The sequence below is a fragment of the Fringilla coelebs genome (genome assembly GCF_963513975.1).
Source record: "Fringilla coelebs genome assembly, chromosome: 15".
Taxonomy (NCBI): domain Eukaryota; kingdom Metazoa; phylum Chordata; class Aves; order Passeriformes; family Fringillidae; genus Fringilla; species Fringilla coelebs.
This window is the reverse complement of record NC_140041.1, coordinates 4,969,934-4,988,698: the sequence shown is the minus strand read 5'-3', so window position 1 is coordinate 4,988,698 and position 18,765 is coordinate 4,969,934. Positions and strand designations below refer to the sequence as shown.

The window sequence follows — 18,765 nt, the reverse complement described above, 5'->3', positions numbered from 1 at the left end:
CTTGCATGAAAACATATGATTTTACACCAACGACGCCTGCATCTTGCTCTTCACCAGATATGACAGTCTGTGTGCAACATGGCAATCTGGGAACTCTGGGGGGAATTACATCAGCAGTTGGTGTCAAAGTTCTGTTTTCCATTTGTATTAGGAAGGATTATTTCAGCATCCAAATCAATATGACTGTATGGCAGCATAAAATCTATCAGAGAAAAGTTTACAAGTAAGGTCTTATCTCTGGCTCAAGGAACAGATGTGGGAAAAAACTCTGAAAATAGAGAGTTCTTCCTTTAGAATACAGTTAAACAGATAGCAGTGTCAATGGCTGAATGCTGGAACTATGGAATTAACTGCTCTTTGTTAATTCAAACTTTTAACAATTAGACTGTGGTAGTAAGTAAAAGCAGCATGCTCCTTACTGGTTGGCATCTTTAAATTAAGGTCCAGCATCTGTGTAAAAGATTTACTTCATTTCAAGAACTCACTGCTGGAGTGGCACCAAGCACTGTCATAGCATGGAAGAGTAACTCTGAGCAGTGCAGAAACCAGGAGGGCAATAAAGCATTCAGAAAAATATTTCTGTACTCATTTGTCCATTAAATAGAATAAAAGAAACAATAACTTGGAATCCTGTTTCAAAAATGGGTCTTCTGTAAGAGCTTTACTCTGACATCCAGGAAACCATTTTTCTGCAGCTCACAAGTGAGAGGTTGCAGTAAAAGATCAGTCAGATTTTCTTTTAAAGGGTGAGTTCTGTCATTGCATTATATTATATTCCTGCATTAACTTGTATTTCTCTCTAACTTGATGATAAATGACAGGGAATTTTAGGTAGTCATTTCCACTGGACATGTGCTGACCTTTACCTGACTAGAATGAAAGAGAAGCCCAATGTCAACTTTAACCTTTCTATCCAAACTACCACAGGGACAAACACATGTTAAGCAAACCTGAATGTACAGCCAATTATCTTGGGCTTTTCCAGACTGACTTTGCAAAGCAATTCTGGTTCAATCTGCTCAAAGGAGTGACTAAAATACAGGAACAGGTTCCCTCTGCTAGCCAGGGACACCCTGCCTTCCCAGAGGAGCTAAAATGAACCTCTCTTTCCTGGCAGTCCCCTCCTGGCACATCCCTGCCCTGCAGTGCCCAAACCTTCCCCAGCTCTGGCCCAGGGGGCTGGGGCACAGGGACTGCCTCATCCTTGTGAAATACCATGGAAAAATACCACCAAACAACACTGACTCACTGCTGGCTTCCCAAACAACAGCTTTTATCTTATCCCTACAGGATATTACCTGTATTAGCCAAGTACTTTGCTAATTTTACTGTTTGTAAGTACTATTAATAAATCTTATCATGGAGACTCTGATGAGGAATTACAGATCATGTGGCTTGCCAATGACTTCCCACATCCCATCCTGGGAGTACCTGAAATAGCCAGGAAAACATCTCAGTTACACCCCAGGACCAGGTCAGTGACAGATTTCCTGCAGCTGTAGCTGGCACAGCTCCCACCAGGCAGCATTTTAAGGCCTCCTCCTCTTCTGGCAGACTCTTCTGGGGAAAAACCAAGAGCCAAAGCCCTGCTCATCTAGTCCAAAAAGTGGACTGCTTTGGAGGGGAGCAGGACATGATATTGACTGTGAAAATTAATCTCACAGTCTTTCAACAGAGCTTTGCAAAGGCAAACAGTCCACTTGTGCTGAGATTGAAACTGAAATGAGGTGTCTAAACAAGACAACAGGGACAAAGCAGTAGGGAAGGCAAAGTGTTTTAGCAATGGTGAGGTCAGGATGTTACAGGTTCTCCTGGCAACCTTGTTTTTAATGATAGACAAAAATTGTAGAAGTTGAAGAAAGGAGTTTCCCAAATTATTCAGCTTGTGATAAAATATATCACACTGAACCAGGCATTCATTTCATCAAAATGCAGATTAGGAGAAAATGCAAATAAAAGCCCAGATAAACTCATGGGAATCAGGTCCAGGTATGAGAAGACTTTAATTTCCCTTGAGAAAGCCTCTAAACAATCCAGAAGGTATTAGTGACACAACTTAGAAATGATGGCCAATGCCTGGATAATGGAAATAATTGACCATTGTCCAAGCTTAAAGGAAACAGGGGATTTTCTGTTATTTGGTGTTTTCCTGTCAAAACTCTGTGCCAAGCTGGAAGTCATGTGTTAGGCCAAACAGAGCACATGCCTTAGCCAAAAGTCAAACAGAGAGGTCAAACCTGATCCACTTATGCCTTCTACCCTTAAATCCTATGTTTGCAAGGGGACAAGCAGGTTTTCCTCCTCCTCCTTCAGCCTTTAAGGAAAACAAGACTTTTAATCTATTTAGAGGCCCTTTCTGACATTCTTTAGCTGCAGTTTTTCTCAATCAACCTAATCTTTTCCCATCGAGCTCCATGCTAATCCCATTTTGCTCCACTCCTTAAACTAATAAAAGATTAGAATGACATTTCAGAAAGGGCACCGTATTAAGCAGCTTCTTTCCCATCTCGGCAGACCACGGTGCACAAGATGCAGCGAACAGGCCATTAATCTCATGCTAATGAGGTGTCAGTGTGAATGGAGCCTCCTCCCTGATCCCTGCAGGACACTGCACCCACCACCCCAGAGGGCAGCAGGTCCAGGGAGTGCTGTTTGTGTGCTGGTGGCAGCAGCTCCTGTCCCCACTCTGCCATGGTGACAATGGCCAGCAAACATCCACACGGACCTGTCACCCCCAACACAGAATGAGCTTTGCCTCTGCTCTAATTAGCTGCATTAAACTGTTTATCAGCCTCAGCTTTGCTCCCACAGCTGATCAATCAGGATCAGCAGCCACACACAGAGATGTTTTTCACACCTCTCCATCCAGCTGGTGAAAACCATGGGCAAGCTACTTCCTTTATTCCTCCAGGGGACAAGCCAGTGCTCTTCCTGGCAGCATGTCTGCATTGGTATCATCCCCTTTGCTTTAATACAGAAAGAATGTTTTCATTTTCTTAAAAATGTCACCATTTCCCTAAGGAAAATTCCCTGGGAGGCTCAAGTGTTAGCAAGTGCTGAGAAAACTTTCTGAGAGAAGCAGGAGGTGGGTGAGGCGTGGTGACATCCATCCTGTCCCCTGCTCCAGCAGGATGCTCTCCCCACAGCGTGAGCTGGGCTGGGAATTGCAGCTCTGCTGCACACACAGTGCCCTGTGTGGTCACCACTGCATCTGTGCTCACAGCACACTAGGGCAACAGGGCTTGAAAATAGCAACCAGGGAGAGGGATGCTGAAGGAACCGTGGAGGAAAAGGGCAGCACGTCCCTCCTTCCTACAGAAATGTCTCTGTGCGTGGATTTCACTTGTACATTTGCTTTTTCCATCTTGTGAATAGTGAATTAAACCTGTGGATTTCATATCCTCAAAAGCCAAGTGTCTGAAGGTCAAACTATTCTACAATTTACCTTTGTAATTTGTTCTTTTTTTTGTGGTTTTGTAGGTACTACTGATACAGGCAAGGATTTTCTTAAAAATATTCACCCCATAAAAGAGTTCAGCCCTCCTCCTTCTATTTGAGGCAGTCTAACCTTGCAGTTGCACATTCACTGTTCTGTTTTGGTACAGTCACTTAATGCTGGATATCAACAAAGAATCTGATTAATTGGAACTACTTCAAGGACAAAATTCACCAGAAACTGAAACTTTACAGTAGATTAGAAAATACATTTTTCTACAATTACAGGAGAACACAGCATCACTGGTATTGCCAATAAATGTCAATTTTTATCTGTGCAGCCTCTAGCTAAGTCTTTATTCTGACTTTCTCATCTAATTACATGCATAAAAGAGATACCTAGATGTAAAATAAAAGGTTTTTCTGCACATTGCTTAGAAAAATCCTACCTCACCTCCACCAGTTTTTGGAAGTCAACTGTCTTGGCAGAGCTCAGCCTCTTACCTGTATACTGTGGTGGGTGGGGAGCTCAGGGTGTCATAGATGAGCCTGACGTGTCCTTGGTACAGCTCCAGAGCCAAAGGATCATTGTCTCCTTTGTACAGTAAGATGCCATTGTCCTTGTCCGTGGCTACCTGTGAAACATTCATAACCACGTCAGGTTGCTTGAGAATGATTAATAAAAGGAATAAACCTGTATTTAACATCAAACCAAAATCATACATGCAGTTCAAATATGCTTCAATACATCATATCTATGAGCAGCAATGAGAGCAAGAGCCAGGAGGCACAGAAAGGTCTTGGTGCCCTTGGGAGGGTCCACACACAAAGATCAACCTCCCATTTCACACGAGAACCAGTTTTGAGTTGTCTTCTGAACCTTAGGCCTGTACCAAAATCCCAGGCCTTCTGTCTGCTGAATAACCAAAATATTGTCCAGAGAGGCCATTCAGAGCAGCACAATGACATTGAACACCAAGCTGTACAGGATGAAACACAGGAAGGATCTGTAGGAAGAGTCAGTAGGAAGGCACAGAGCACTCCTGAGTCATCCCTGGCTGTGTTGCCAGTCTGGGAATCAGAGTGTGGAGGGATTCTGGAGGCAGCATGTGTGCCCACAAGGGTACACTGGTGCCTCAGTCACTCCTTCACATTTCACTGATTTTAGAGCAGACAAGTGGCTCGCAAAATTTTCCAGGACTTGGGCCAACAGCCCCTATTCCATCAGCACAAGAGACATGCATGTTACAGGTTAAATGTCTCTCTTATACATTTGCTTTTCTTTCTTGTGAATAGTGAATTAAACCTGTGGATTTCATATCCTCAAAAGCCAAGTGTCTGAAGGTCAAATTACTCTACAGTTTACCTTTGTCATTTGTGCTTTTTTGTGGTTGTGTAGTTACTATTGACACAGGCAAGAGATTCCTTAAAAATACTCACTCCATAGAAGAGCTCAGCCCTTCTCCTTCTATTTGAGGCAGTCTAACCTTGCAGTTGCACATTTAGCATTGTTAAGTCACAAATGACACAAAGAAAGCCAAAAGGCATAAGCACTCTGTCCTTACTGAAACTGCTTCTTTTATACACTGGTCAATGCAGGTGGACCTGACTGATCATTTAATCAATACATTTTACCTGACTGGCTAATTAACAAGACACCCATTTGTAAACAATCTTATGAGAATAACAAGAAAACAGATATTAATATTAAACAGATTTTTAATAATTGCCTATCATTGTTTATCTCCAGCTCCCTAAAGTCTCCTGGGCTTATTCTGGAAAAACTCAGCTAGCTTTCTCTCTCTCTGGCAAGGCTGTCACATCCACACACATTCACTGTTCTCTCTTGGTACAGTCACGTAATGCTAGATATCAACAAAGAAACTGATAATTGGAACAATTGCAAGGAGAAAATTCACAAGAAACTGAAACTTTACATTGGTACCAGCTGTGGGTTTCTCTGGGTCTGGATTGAAGGCACTTGAGACAGTTATTCATGTTCGGACTCAGGTGTTTATCATTTCTTATCAGTGAAACAGTCTCACTGCTGTGAGTTCAGCAGCTTTTCATTAGAAGGCCCAAAATGGCCAACAGTCTCTTGTTCCAAGGTCTTTTAAGACTAAATTATCCAATTAAGATCTGACACCTGGATTATTTTCCCTTTTAACCCAATAACTGATCCCACAGAGCTGCAATGGGGACTTTTCTGCCCATTACAAAATGCCACCCAAACCCATGGAGAAGGAGGAAGAAGTGTGAAGAAGAAACCCAGGATGACACCCTGTGCCCTCCATCCTTCTTCCATCCACAGCACACTAAAAATCCCAAAACCTGAATTTCTCACCAAGTGATGCACCTACAGTACTCTCTATAATCCATTTCACACTTTTGTGGATTCCAGTCTATCTTAAAGTCTGGGAAACTTTCTCCATGAATGAGGGTGAAAGTCAGGTCAGGGCACCCCAGAGCAGACAGAGAAACATTCCCTGTGGTGCCCTGGGTTTCCACAGCAGATTAATTAGAAATTGCATTTTCCTCCAATCCCAGGAGGACACACCACCGCTGGCATCACCAACAAACACCATCTTCCCCCGTGCCACCTCCAGCTAAGCCTTTGCTCCGACAAACCTGCAGGGAGATGTTGGCCTGGGGGCGGATTTTGGCGGAGGGCAGCTCCACGTAGGAGTCCTTGCCCACGAAGTTGACGGTGATGAGCTTCTCGCAGCGCTGCCCCGCGAAGCCGGCCAGGCAGCGGCACACGGGCTCGTGCTGCGCCACGATGCACTGCGCGCCGTGCTGGCACTCGTAGTTGTCACAGGGGCTGGTCTGCAGCAGCACCATGGGCGGGGGCGTCTCGCAGAACAGGCCACTGCAAAGGGAAGGGAGGCAGAGGAGAGATGTTCCAGAGTAGGAATCTGTTTTGGTTTTGGTGAAATGTGCATCTTTAAGTTAAGTCTTTAGTTTGAAAACATAGCTCTTTAGTCTGACTGCCTGTTCTTGCAAAAGTCTAGGCTCAGAGAAACTGCTGCAGGTAAAGACAGAGATAAGGAGAGGGGGAGACAAGGAGATAGAGGGAGACAGAAACTGCTAAGGGGGCAGGTGAACCTGACCTAGGCATTCTTTCTGATAAAGAAGAACTAGCGCTAAATGTCACACGAAGTTTGCAAAATGAATATGTATGAACCTATTGTGAAATTGTATGCACATGTATTTGAGAGAGAGGGATAAAAAGGGGACTCGAGATCCCAGAGTCAGGGGAGCAATCCCCGCATGCATCCAGTGCTGCCATAAACATACAGACTTTGCAACTTTCACAAGTTGTGGAGTTTTTGATCTTTTCCGCAAAACAGAAGGAAAACCCCCTCAGTCACCAGCACTTTGTTGGTTTTGTTTCAGCTGCTGCTGGTGCCTTGGAGGGGTTGCCTAAAACAGAGGCTGGACAGAATTAAGAGAATAAAAGCAGGAGGTCTTTAATAAATACTCGGGTTGCGTCGTGATTTCAGGGTTTACCTCAGAACCTCGGGTCCCTCCCCTGATAATTCCCTCCCAGTCACCTCTCCTTTCCCCTCCCAGCACTGTCTGTCAGTCCTGGCATTCCAGAAGGGGTCAGTGATTGGCAGATTCAAAGGATGCCCTCTACCCCCGGGGGCACTGGGCCATCCAGGTGTCCTTTGTCCCTTGAGATCTCCTTCTGTGTACCTGGCTGGTGGCTCCCTGCCCTTCCCTGCCCCTCTCCCCAGGGTTAAAGGAACAGCACCCATGGGGTCAGGAGTTCTGCTGGAGCTGCTGTGGGTTCAGAGGCTGTGGGGCAGAATAAAGCTCTGGATCCAAACCCTCCAGCAGAACCCACTCCTTTCCTTCCCCAGCACCTTAAAGCTTCTCCACAGAGGGAACCCTGAGGAGCAGCCCCTGCTATGGGGGGAGGCTCCATCCCAGCACCACCAGAGCTCCTGCACACCTGGACTTGTCCCCACGTGCCCAGGGCAGCACCAGCCAGCCAAAAGTGTCTGTGGGGTGAAACACCACAGTGCTGCTGTTCGGTTCAGCACCAAGGGCCAGACAAGCTCAGGCACGTCCTGTCTGCTATATTGGTAACATTCCAATATACTCCCTTCTATTCTCTTAGTCTAGGCTCTGTTTTAGGTGGACACTCTGAGAGGAATAGTGGATTTGTCTTTACAAACAAGCTGTGGGTGTGCTGGTAGGTAAAACCAGCACTGGGAGATAAAAGAAACAATGGGAAGGATTCCACTGATTGATGAATGGGAAAAGATACTTGCTTTTGCAGATAAACTTTTGTTTGCTGATAAATGAAGTTAGACATTGAAAGAAGCAATGGGGAAGAAAAACTCCTAAGTGCTGTAAGAATTAGAAATTAAAGGGAGGGTTACACATTAGAGGGAAACCTTTGGGATCAGGCATTCTGGGAAGTCTGAACCTCTCAAGTACCTCAGAAATGGGGAAAGAGAGAAGGAAAAAGTAGACGGGAAATTGAGATAAAAAGGAGGCTGCGTCCTCCAAACATTCGAGAGACCCGAGGGGAATGCCCCATGGCCTCTCCCTTATTCGAATAAAGCCAGAAAGGACTCCTCTGTCTCCTTTTTGGACATAAACCTCTGGTGTTTGTGGATTCATTTTCCTAAGAACTCCAAGGCATCAGTTTCTGGTGACCCAGGTGGGATGATGGTCATGAGTTTTTCAGACAATTTTAAGTTTGGTCCATTTACATCTCAGGGGTTAATCCTCCAATTACAGCTTCAGGTAATGAAGTCATTGACTCGGAGTTATCCCCCCCAATTCACTGTTGTTTACCTCTCTGGAGCCTGAGACAATCAGGTGTCCCTGAGTTCCAGGCCTAGAGAGAAATTGTTTTGTCTGAATGAAATGGGAGAACAGCAGCTGACAGGCCATGGAGTTTTAGAGCTGGACACTAAAGCAGGGCAGGATCTGAAAAATATGAAATCCTAGGGCATCACTGCCATTCTTCTTTGGAGCAGTGGCTCTGAGGTCCAGCTGTGAAAGGAGCCCAGCTGAGTGCTGGCAGGGATCCTGGGCTGGGTGTGAACAGGGCAGTGCAGACACTGGGAGCAGCCTGAACTGCCCTTTGCACTGGTTCTTCAGCTCTGCAAGGCACTGCAGCCTGGCTGAAATGGCTTCCACCCATACCGTGCCCAGAAGAGGTTCCCAGTGAAGTCTGGGAGCCATTTATGCCCAAACCTGAGACCTCCCCATCCTACATCTGTGATTTGAGTCTACTTGAAACCCTTTCCAGAGGTACCAGCAGCACAGAGCACTGCTAACCCAGCCTGTGAGCTCCCTTCTACCTAATGCCCATTGTTTTGTTTTGTCTTTGGCAGCAACTAGGAAACAGAAGGAAAACCAGTGCATATAATTTTAATTTTTTGGAAGTTAAAAATAATCATAATAAAAAATCCATGTGACCCGCAACAGCCTCCGCTAACAGAAAGCAAATGTTGGAAGAAGCCAGAGTGTCTGTGCTCAGTGCTGCTCTGAAAGATTCCCCAAGCTCCTGGTACGGCTCCTGCACACCCTTGCTTGCTGTGAAACCCCCCTGGTGCGTGGCTTTACCAGGGCAGCTCTCCTGACACTGGCACCTAGAACTTAGACTAGTGACAGTGACTGTCAAGGCCCTTTCCTTTTTAAATTTAAACCTTTTTTGTAAGTATATATTTAGAACTAATTAATAGGATTTATTTCCCCAGCAGCGGAATGTGGAGCACAGCCTGACTTCCATAGCTTGGCCAAGTCCATTCTGCCTGGTACAATCTCATTTATTTAAATAATCACTGCGAGTTCCTTGCAGCAATCTGTCCCAGTGGAGAGCTCAGAAGCATCTGCACCACAGAGGAGCAGTGCTTCCATCAGGCTCTGCAGATAATGTCTGCTTCCCCACCAGAGCAGCATTTATCAGGCAGCACTACTGTGAGGCTGATTGCTGGAGGTAAGCTTTGAGAACCCAGGGTTTATTCAGCGGGGCTCACAAATTTTTTAAAATGTTTTCATCTGCAGGGGGCAAATGAGTGCTATTTTGGGAAGAAAACACTGAAAACTTTTCAGGAGGAAAGCAGATTCTGCAGCTGGGAGAAGTTGGTGAGTGCTGAGGAAAGGCACTGCAAGGAGCACAGCCACACCTGACCAGTGAATGGGAAGTGGTGAAATAGGAGAGTGAGTGTGTGCATGGTGGCACTATTGATTTTTGGGGCTGTCATGAGGCCCTCCCCACACTGTTCAGAATTACCCAAGTGCATTTGTTCAGCTGGGTGAGGATGGAAGTTTTAACATCTTTTTAATGTGTGGCTCCAAATGGCTTTTACACACAGCGTAGTGACAACCATAAAATCATTACAGGTCTGTGCTTTTATTACAACAGCATAAGCTCTGGATAATTGGGAGGGCACTCTGCAAACTCACTGCTGGGAAATGATTCCTGACACTTAGCCAAAAAACTTTTTTAATCATCATTTTAGTTCTCCTAGTTCCTTTTGTTGGACCACCCCTCGTGTTTTCTCCTTTTCATCAACACTTGCAGCCTTCAAACACGTGCACAGTTATCTCCTTGCCACACATCACTGTGCCCAAGGCAGCTGTGAGGACAGGGGAGTCTGTAACCCTCAACATCAGAAGGCAGAACTCTGTCAATCACTGTATTTGCATTTGTAATCTTAACAGGAAAAAGCCCAAACCTCAGAACCCCCTTCAGAGCAGCAGGCCTTTAAACTACAAAAGGCTTGAGTCATGGGAGGAATAATGAGATCATATTTTGTTAGCAGAATTTTAATCCTGAAATCAAACAAGATCAGGGACTGTTCTGCATGGAGAACACATGGGGCTCCATCTTGCTGTCTGCCTTGGCAGAGGGAGTGCAGTAGTGCTCAGTGTGAGCTTTTCCTCCCCAGAGACCCTTGTCTTCCTTGCATCTTGCACAGGAAATTTAGGGAAGTGGCATGGACTAGTGGAAAAAAAAAAAAAAGAAAGCAAACAGGAGAACTCAAGTTAATCCCAGCTGTGCTGCTGACAGGCAGTGGAATTACTTTGCTTGCCCATGGCTGCTTTGGACTGAGAAGTGCTGTCTAAGCTGGTAGCTGGGTTTTGGAGCTTGCTTCCTCTACTTGGAGGACTGTTAGTGGAATGAGAGCCCCTCATTTGATCAAGAGAGAAGACTGGACTGTTCCAGGTTCTGCTCTTGATGCCCCTGGTGTGAGACCAGATGACCTGGGGCTCTGCCTAAATTGCCAGCAGAGCTCTTTGGTACATGGGAAGGGACCTGACCAACCTCCCGCCTACCCCTGCTGTTCCACCCAGCTGTGCCAACTCAGAATGTCTCTGACACACACTATGACTCTGCTTTTCCAGAAAAAACCCTCACATTCATCACTGCCTAGTGCTTACAGGCCTTAAAAAATCAGAGGACCTGCAGCAAAAGTCTCTGAGTCAGACCCATCTGATGAGAGGCTGGAGTTACCCTTGACTCCAGACGTGGCTGTGCAATCCCATTCCTCAGCTCTAACAATTGGATAACACTGAGGATTTACATCCCACAGTCACCTTAGCCTCACCAGTCACCAATCTGCAGGATCCCTAAGGCCATCAAATGGACTGAAGCAGAGAGTGAAACCTGGAGAGAAGGGTCTGAATTTGAAATTCAGAGGGTATCTGATACCTTGTAAATAACAAGTCTGATTCTGTGAAACCATGGGCTGACATCATGTTATATATCAAAGCCTGTCCAGGGAAGACTGTCTGCTTTGCAACAGAAACGTGTGTTGAGAGGGAAGGAAAAAAAGCCCCAAACCAGCGAGGATGAAAGCAAGAAGAATGAAAACAGTTGCAGATACAAAGCAGAGAAGATGATTTATAAGTGTTCATGCAATTTCTGCTTTGTCAAGACTGATCTTTTCAGGTACTCCTTCTTTGTCTCATGTGTGTATTTCAAACACAGAAAAGGTTTAGCTGGAAGGAAGCCAGTATCCAGCCCCAGGCAATGATTAGTGAATCCATTTGGAGGAGCACACTTATCTTTGACAGACAGAGATTTCCAGGAGTCAGATATATTGGCAGCTGTCAGAATGAGAGGCTGGAAATTTACAGCCTGAATCATACTGAGCTCGTCCAAGAGGCACAGAGAGACTGCCACAAAATCTTCAGACTCACGTTTTCCTTGCAGCCAGTTGGGAGGGTCATAAACACAATTTTATTGTCCTTTGCTCACTCTGCACATGCAGGGTTTATCTCCACATGATTTCGGTGAGTGTGTTAGGTGGTGTGCTCAGTGTGTTGGCAGGCATGGCTGGGGCAGGCACACTCACACAGCACTGCCCCAAAATTGTTGCTTTCCAAGCAAAAAATATCCAGTTAACTTGTTAAAACCTCCTTTTAAGCAGGGACTGGACTCGAGGCACCCGTTCACAGGGGGATAGGAGATCAGGGCTGGGTTGGAGGCTGATGGGGATGATCAGGGCTGGGTTGGAGGCTGATGGGGATTGGAGATCAGGGCTGGGTTAGAGGGTTAGAGGCTGATGGGGATGATCAGGGCTGGGTTGGAGGCTGATGGGGATGATCAGGGCTGGGTTAGAGGCTGGTGAGGATGATCAGGGCTGGGTTACAGGGTTAGAGGCTGATGGGGATGGGAGATCAGGGCTGGGTTAGAGGCTGATGGGGATGATCAGGGCTGGGTTAGAGGCTGATGGGGATGGGAGGGCTCGGAGTCAGCGCTGCCCTACCTGAAGCCCTGCGGGCACACGCAGGTGTAGCCATTGACCGCGTCCACGCAGGCGGCTCCGTGCCGGCACTTGTGGCCCAGGCAGTCATCATCATCCACTTCACAGTGTTTGCCGCTGTAGCCCGGCAAGCACTCGCATCTGAAAGGCAGCAACATCCCCGTTAATGGCTCCTGTCGGCATTCACACCTGCAGCTGCTCAGGCAGCCTAGCACCCGCTGGATTTGGGGTGGGGACATGTCTGCAATTATTGCTGGCAGCATCAAGCACAGCTCCTGCCATCTGAAAGGCTCGGGTCCCTCCTGGCTGGCTGCATCCGAGGTTCTGCAATCTGCTGAAATTCCACTGGAGCAAAGCACCACCATCCTACAGCTGCTCCTCAGCCTGTCTGTGAGAGGGGTGTTCACCCAGCAGAGTCCCAGTCGAGCTTAAGGTGACAATCCCCTCTGGTACCTTACAGAATAAGGGGCAATATTCTGCAAGGGCAGTGCCTCTGATGCCCCACAGTATGATTTTGCTGGTGCCTGCACACTGCTGGGTGTCTGAGCTCAGCCCCGTGCAGCTTCATGGAGCACAGGAAGGGTTCACCTTTCAAATGGAAACAATCTGTAAACAAGCAATAAACCTCAGCAAATTCAGAGAGAAAGACCAAATTTTGAGACCACCACCTGCTTTCCATTCATTGGCACGGCAAAATGCTGCTGCAACAGTGGAAAGCTGTCTTTGCAGTGTGTCCTTTGCCATGGTGACACTGCACTTTCTGCTGTGGGGTGACACCGTGGGATGGAGCACAGTGGGATGTACCCAGACCTGCAGACATTGCCTCTTGGTTTCATTTGATACAATTCTCAAGTCTGCTGTATGAAGGCTGCATCAGCATTTCTATTTATAAGTCTTGCAGAAGTTTATAAGCTGACAATAGAAAATGCATCCCAAAGTCTCTGACTTGGATCAGATCTTTTGGGATTGCTGAGCAGCCTTTTTTTGAATCTATACTGTAGACAATGTTTAGTCATGAACACTCTTTAGTCCATAAAACATTTTAGTCCTCCCAGCTGGATCCTGCACATCTGGAAAACAAAAGGCATACCACTTCAAGCAAATCAGGGGAAGAGCTGCAGAGAATTTCAGCACTAAAAGAGAGGTTTGTGCTCTTGCTAGAGCCTGTGGTTGGACCCAACGTGCTAGTCACTGAGAGCTGTAAGAGGAGAGACAGTATAAAGCTGAGGATGTGGCATCAGGAGAGAGGCTACTGCTCCATCAATCTATTCAGCTGGCCTCCTCCTCCTCCCTGCCAGCAGCCTGGTGGGGTAAATGCAGGAGGAACCTTGTGGAAAACCTCTTCAGAGGAACTGCACACCCAGGAGTGATGAGGAAACAACACTTCCACTTCCCAGGCAGCATCCTTGTGCTGGCTGCTGTCCCCAGAGAGAGCAGGTGGCTCCTGGCTGCTCCCAGGGCTGAGCTGGGTGGCACTGCAGGATCAACAGTGTCCTGTGAGTGTCAGTGGCCAGGAGAGGCTGCAGGGTGACAGCAGCCACCCTGCCCAGGCACAGAGAACGTGAGCTCCAGTCCCTCCCAGAGCATGGCCTGACTGGCTGGAGCTGGAGGAAATGGGGCACAGCCTGTCCAGCTGGGCTGTCCCTGGGAGGGGCAGGGGCATGCAGAACCCTCCCTCCCTGCAGGACAGCCCCCACCACCAGCCACAGGAGGGTCCATCTCCCACCTCTGCACGTGTGAATTGCTATTTTACACCTTGGTGCCTCAAGGAATACTGTGATTAACATAATGGAGATGGCAAATCAGAGCAAAGAGCAAAAAAGAAGAGGTGTTCCTGCCCCAAACCCTAAGAAATGGGCAGCGTTTTCTGGCAGCATTGCAGACACACCTGCAAGGAAATAGTGTCAATCAAAAGACTTTGTGAGGGGAACTGGCAGCATTTAATCCTGTTGTTTTTTATTGATCCCTGCAGTCCTAATATAAAGTGATGTAATAATGAACAATGTGCAGTTCCTTATTCAGGGCTGCCATGCATCAATTTTATGATGTGTATTGGCTATCTCAGTAATGACAGAACCACCACTTTTCTCTGCAGGGCTGCATTAAATCAGCATTTTAAGCTGTCAGGTAATAATTCCAAGCTTTAGAATAATAAAGTATATTTATATCATGCTCCAACATCAATACAGTGAATGGAAAAACATGCTCCTTTCTTGAAGTTATTTTTTGGAAGTAATTTCATTGTGTTAAAGGCTGGTTTTTTTTTTTTTTTTTGTTCTGTTTTCTGGCATATAGAAAGCTACTCTTCTTCTATATAGTAACAGCCTACTAAAGATGTGGAGGCTGGAAGGGAGGAAAGCCACCTGCAAATTGAACTCCAAAAGCAAAGAGCTCTGTGCAGCCACAGGCACACTGAAATAGTCCAGTTTGCTCCCAAGCTTGGCTTTAGGAGCATGGAATTCCTTTTGGGTCAGTCTTCTCTGAGCTCTTGGGGAGTCACATCTAAGCTGAAGCTACCAAAGAATGCCTGCCTGAAGTCCAGGAGGGGAGAAATTCAGCCCCATGAGTTCTTCATCTGGACTCCTCCTAGAAACTCAGGGTCTGTGCCATCAGGGAATGGGGCATGGCAACTCCATCCTTACCCCACAGTCCCACACAGGGCCAGCAGGGGACTGAGGGTCAGTCAGTAAAAGTCTGATGCAGTAAAGAAGGAGGCAAAGAAACCTTCATGTTCAGACCCTGGTAAGAGAGTAATTTACATGATTAGATATCCCATTTCCCAGTGACCATCTGACACCACTACAGCTGAAATCTTGTTTTCTCCTACAGCCTTGTAGTGATGGCAACATTCCCAGTATCACAGAGAGCCTAAAACATGTCCAGTGGTATTGAAATTGTTGGCCTATCTGAGGGGATTTGCATCTGCATGCACTCAACGTCTGTTGTGTTAAAGCTGTAAATCACAGCTTCTGCTGCAAGGCCAGAATGGAATTTCCCTCCCCACCTCGATAAATAATTTTATTTTTTCCCCTGTATTTGTCATCTTTTCTTCCCTCTGCAGAGCTGCAGACTGACCACAGCAGAGGGCAGGACAGACTGACTGGTGTGTCCTGCTCACATGCCCAGGGCACTCCTGCCATTGACACTCCCTGCCTCTGAAGCAGACAGACAGACAGACAGACAGACAGACAGACAGACAGGAGCCAGACCCCCCCTACAGGAGCACAGGCTGCTGTTTTCAGTGAGCTCCAGCAGCATCCCTGCACAGCTGCTGAGGGCTCATTTCTGAATGGTCTGGTGCCACCAAAGTAAGAAAGAAATTGCAATGCTTGGACACCTCTACATTCAAGGCTCCTTCTCTCAAGTCTGGCTGCTAGAAAGCAAAATGGGACAGAAGGAGTAAAGAAATAATGGATTTTTCTGTAGTGTTCTATGAATAGTGGGAAGAATAACACAACAAAGAGTAGCAGAAAAATACTTAAAAACAGTTATTTAGCTCCCCTCAAGGATTAGTGGCCCTACTGTGAAGAACACTTTTCTAGCAAGCATGTGAGAAAAAGTATCTTGTTTACTCAAATTGTTTGGGTGGCAGGTATGACAATGCTTCCAGCAATGGGAAAACCATTCAGGGCCACAGCTGCCTGCAGCCCTTCATGCTCTAAAAGAAAGTAATTTGAGTTACTAGCCTTCACCTCAGAACATGATGTAGCTACTGAATTACCCAAAGGTGCTGGATTAACCAAATGATGGATTAACTGGGAGTGAAACCTGGAAAGAACATCAGGGACTATTTATGCACTGGCACACACCTCCTTGTCTAGTGCCTACACATCAGTTCAGGAACCATCCTCATCATTTGACAGCTTCATCTTCTTCAGGATTTGGAAACATTTCTGTCTGGAGGCTTTTCACCCAAAAGAAAGGCTGGTGTTGTACTGCCTGTCTAGCAGAGTCAGCTGAGATAGCCACCCTCTCTAAGATTTTGGTTCCTTTCCTTCTGACTCTCCTGAAATGTCCTGTGTGTCAGCTTACACTGTTCTGACGTGCTGGTTGCTTCCCAGGACACGATCCGACCCCAGCTGGAAGTGACCAGGAGGAGCAAAGCCCGTCACCTGCCTTGTCCTGGGCAGAGGACAGAACCCAGGAGGGAATCAGTGAGCACCCAGGGCTGCACTGTGAAAACAGCCTCAGGGAACGTGCAGAGAGCAGCTCACTCTCTTGGATTTGTCTCCAGAGATCGTTTCCTGAGAAGGTTTTGACAGAGCTGGACTTTCCAGCTCCATTTGCTCAATTGCTCTGCCAGTCCCTCCTCAGACAAGCCATGAGTGCTCCCACTGTGCACCTCCCTCAAGTCCCCAGGCCCAAACTCCAGGTGCTTTGCTGCCATCCAGAACATGAGGCTTCCTCTCACCCCTGTGACACAGTCAGTGTCACTCCCAACAGGAAAATGCAAACACAGACATCACCAAACCTCACGTGAGCCAAGCAAGGCCAACCCAGCTCTGGATCTGTTCAGGCTCCTGTTACACTGCTTGAATTGATAAGTGCCCTAAGCATCTCCTAAGGAAACTGTCCTGGGTTTGTGATGCAGGATAAGGTGCTTTGCAGAGACTGCTCCATAAATTCTTCTATTGCCATGCTCTATTCCAGAATATTCCTCTGCTCTGAGGGTACATCCATTATTTTCAGTAAACCACAGAAAGCTAGAAAAGTGTGTCTGGATGCATTGAAGTTAAAATGTGGCACAGACAACTGAAATGTATACAGCCTTGTATTGTTTGTGTTAATTCTGGTGATTTTTGCTCCCCACTCATTGCCAGTACAACTCCAGTCAAACCAATGGATGAATGTGCCCTCTGTGCAGAGACCAACACACACACACACTCTTACCTGGTTCCTTTCTCCAGGGGAACACATTTGGACTCATGCTGGCAGGGATTTAGCTCAGGAACACAGTGGTCAATCACCTCATCACACAGTTCACCTGAGGCAAAGGAAAAGCAAAAAAGCTGTGACACAGCTTGAACAATCCTGAACACCCATGATGTCCAGGGATGGCCAATCTCCCTAAGTGGAGACAGCTCAGTAGTTCAGCAGGAAGTGACAAAATTGCTTGTTGAGGGCACATGAGACTTCATTAAATCAGCTCCTTTGACCTACAGTGACCACACTGTTTCTATCACAGGGATTTGAAAGCCTGGTATAAAAAGCACTGACGTATGAACTCCACTTGGAGACAGACAAGGGATCAAGTGGGCAGCTCCTGACCCAGAACCTCTTATTTCAAAGCAAGAAAGTGACACAGAAGTGAAGTTGCTCATTAGACCCTAACATTTTCACACGGGCACATATTTCAGCCGTGGTTAATACACTGCCAAAGGAGCTGATTGGACATCATTCTGGGAAAGAACAACAACCCACAAAACCCTCCCTCCAAAACCTCTGTGACTCTCCATAATAGGAACCAGCTTTAGGACTGCATGCAATTATAAAACATTCACTATTTATAAGAGAAGTACTAGCTCTATTGTGCTCACAGGAGATGATGTCTTTTCAGAAAAAAAAAAATCTACCTCATGTAAGCCCAGCTCAGCTGTTTCTAGGTATGGTGTATAACATGCCACGAACCTCTCTGGATTTGTATAAGTTTTAATAATTAATAGCTGTAGAACATTCAAGCCATGATAGTTTATTTAAATACAATCCTTCTCTGAGTTCTAAATTATTAGGTCACACTTCAGCACCCCAGGATTTGAGATCCAGCCAAAGACCACAGAGATCTTTGCCTTCCCTAGAATCACACAGAATCCTATCCCACACCTCCCAAAGCCCTGCAGGAAAAGCAAAGGTCAGGTAATCTCAACATGGAACCCCCCAAAATCCACAGTCCCAAAGCCCCCTGTGCAGCTCCACCAGAGGAGCACATCTGCAGGGTTTCAAGGTTACACACATTTTCTGTGCCTGTACGTGGTACACACCATCATATAAGCAAGAGGCCATGGGAATGGTGGGGAAAAAGGGAGATGTGGGGGGCACTGGTGGGCTGGCATTGTTCTGGAAGGTTTTCATGGAGCTGCAGCTCCACCTTTCCTGGGAGAAGTGTCATTTTTGAAAACCCTTACATGTCTCTACACTCCAGTGGTTACAGAGAAACACTTGAAAACACAAGGCAAGCAAACCACAAAGATCAAAATTCGGATGGAAAATGCAAATCAGAGCCATCCATCTTTTATCAGTTCTGTGATCTGGTGGGCTGGCTGGGAGCACAGTTTTGAGGGTGACCCTGGTGCTGGTAGGTGTGGTTTGTTAACTCCCCCAGGTGCTACTGCCCTGTCAGGGTCAGGCTATTCCTCCCAGGTGCCATATGCATATTTGCCAAAATCTATCAATTGTTTTTGTGTGTTTCAAACATGGAATGTGTCCTAGATCTGTTTTTGAGAGCTGTCAGGTGTAAATGAGAGCAGGAATCCAAGCCATGGGAGGGGGCAGCTCCAGCCCACACCCCACCCTGGTGGGCCATACACACCCTGCTGGCGTGGGGCTGGGCTGGGCACTGCCAGGGCAGTCTGGCATGGCAGTGCAGCACCGACAG

General features: G+C 46.7%; 1 protein-coding gene across 1 annotated transcript in view; it reads right to left on the bottom strand.

Moving 5' to 3' along the window:
• SLIT3 (slit guidance ligand 3) overlaps positions 1-18,765 on the bottom strand; it is a 478,838-nt gene that overhangs the window by 18,510 nt on the left and 441,563 nt on the right. Inside the window, exons 30-33 of the mRNA XM_084215502.1 lie at positions 17,064-17,157; positions 12,177-12,314; positions 6,064-6,304; positions 3,940-4,070 (exon numbers count right to left, since the gene is read on the bottom strand). Coding sequence (XP_084071628.1) covers positions 3,940-4,070; positions 6,064-6,304; positions 12,177-12,314; positions 17,064-17,157 — 604 coding nt within the window. The remainder of the gene's footprint in view (positions 1-3,939; positions 4,071-6,063; positions 6,305-12,176; positions 12,315-17,063; positions 17,158-18,765) is intronic.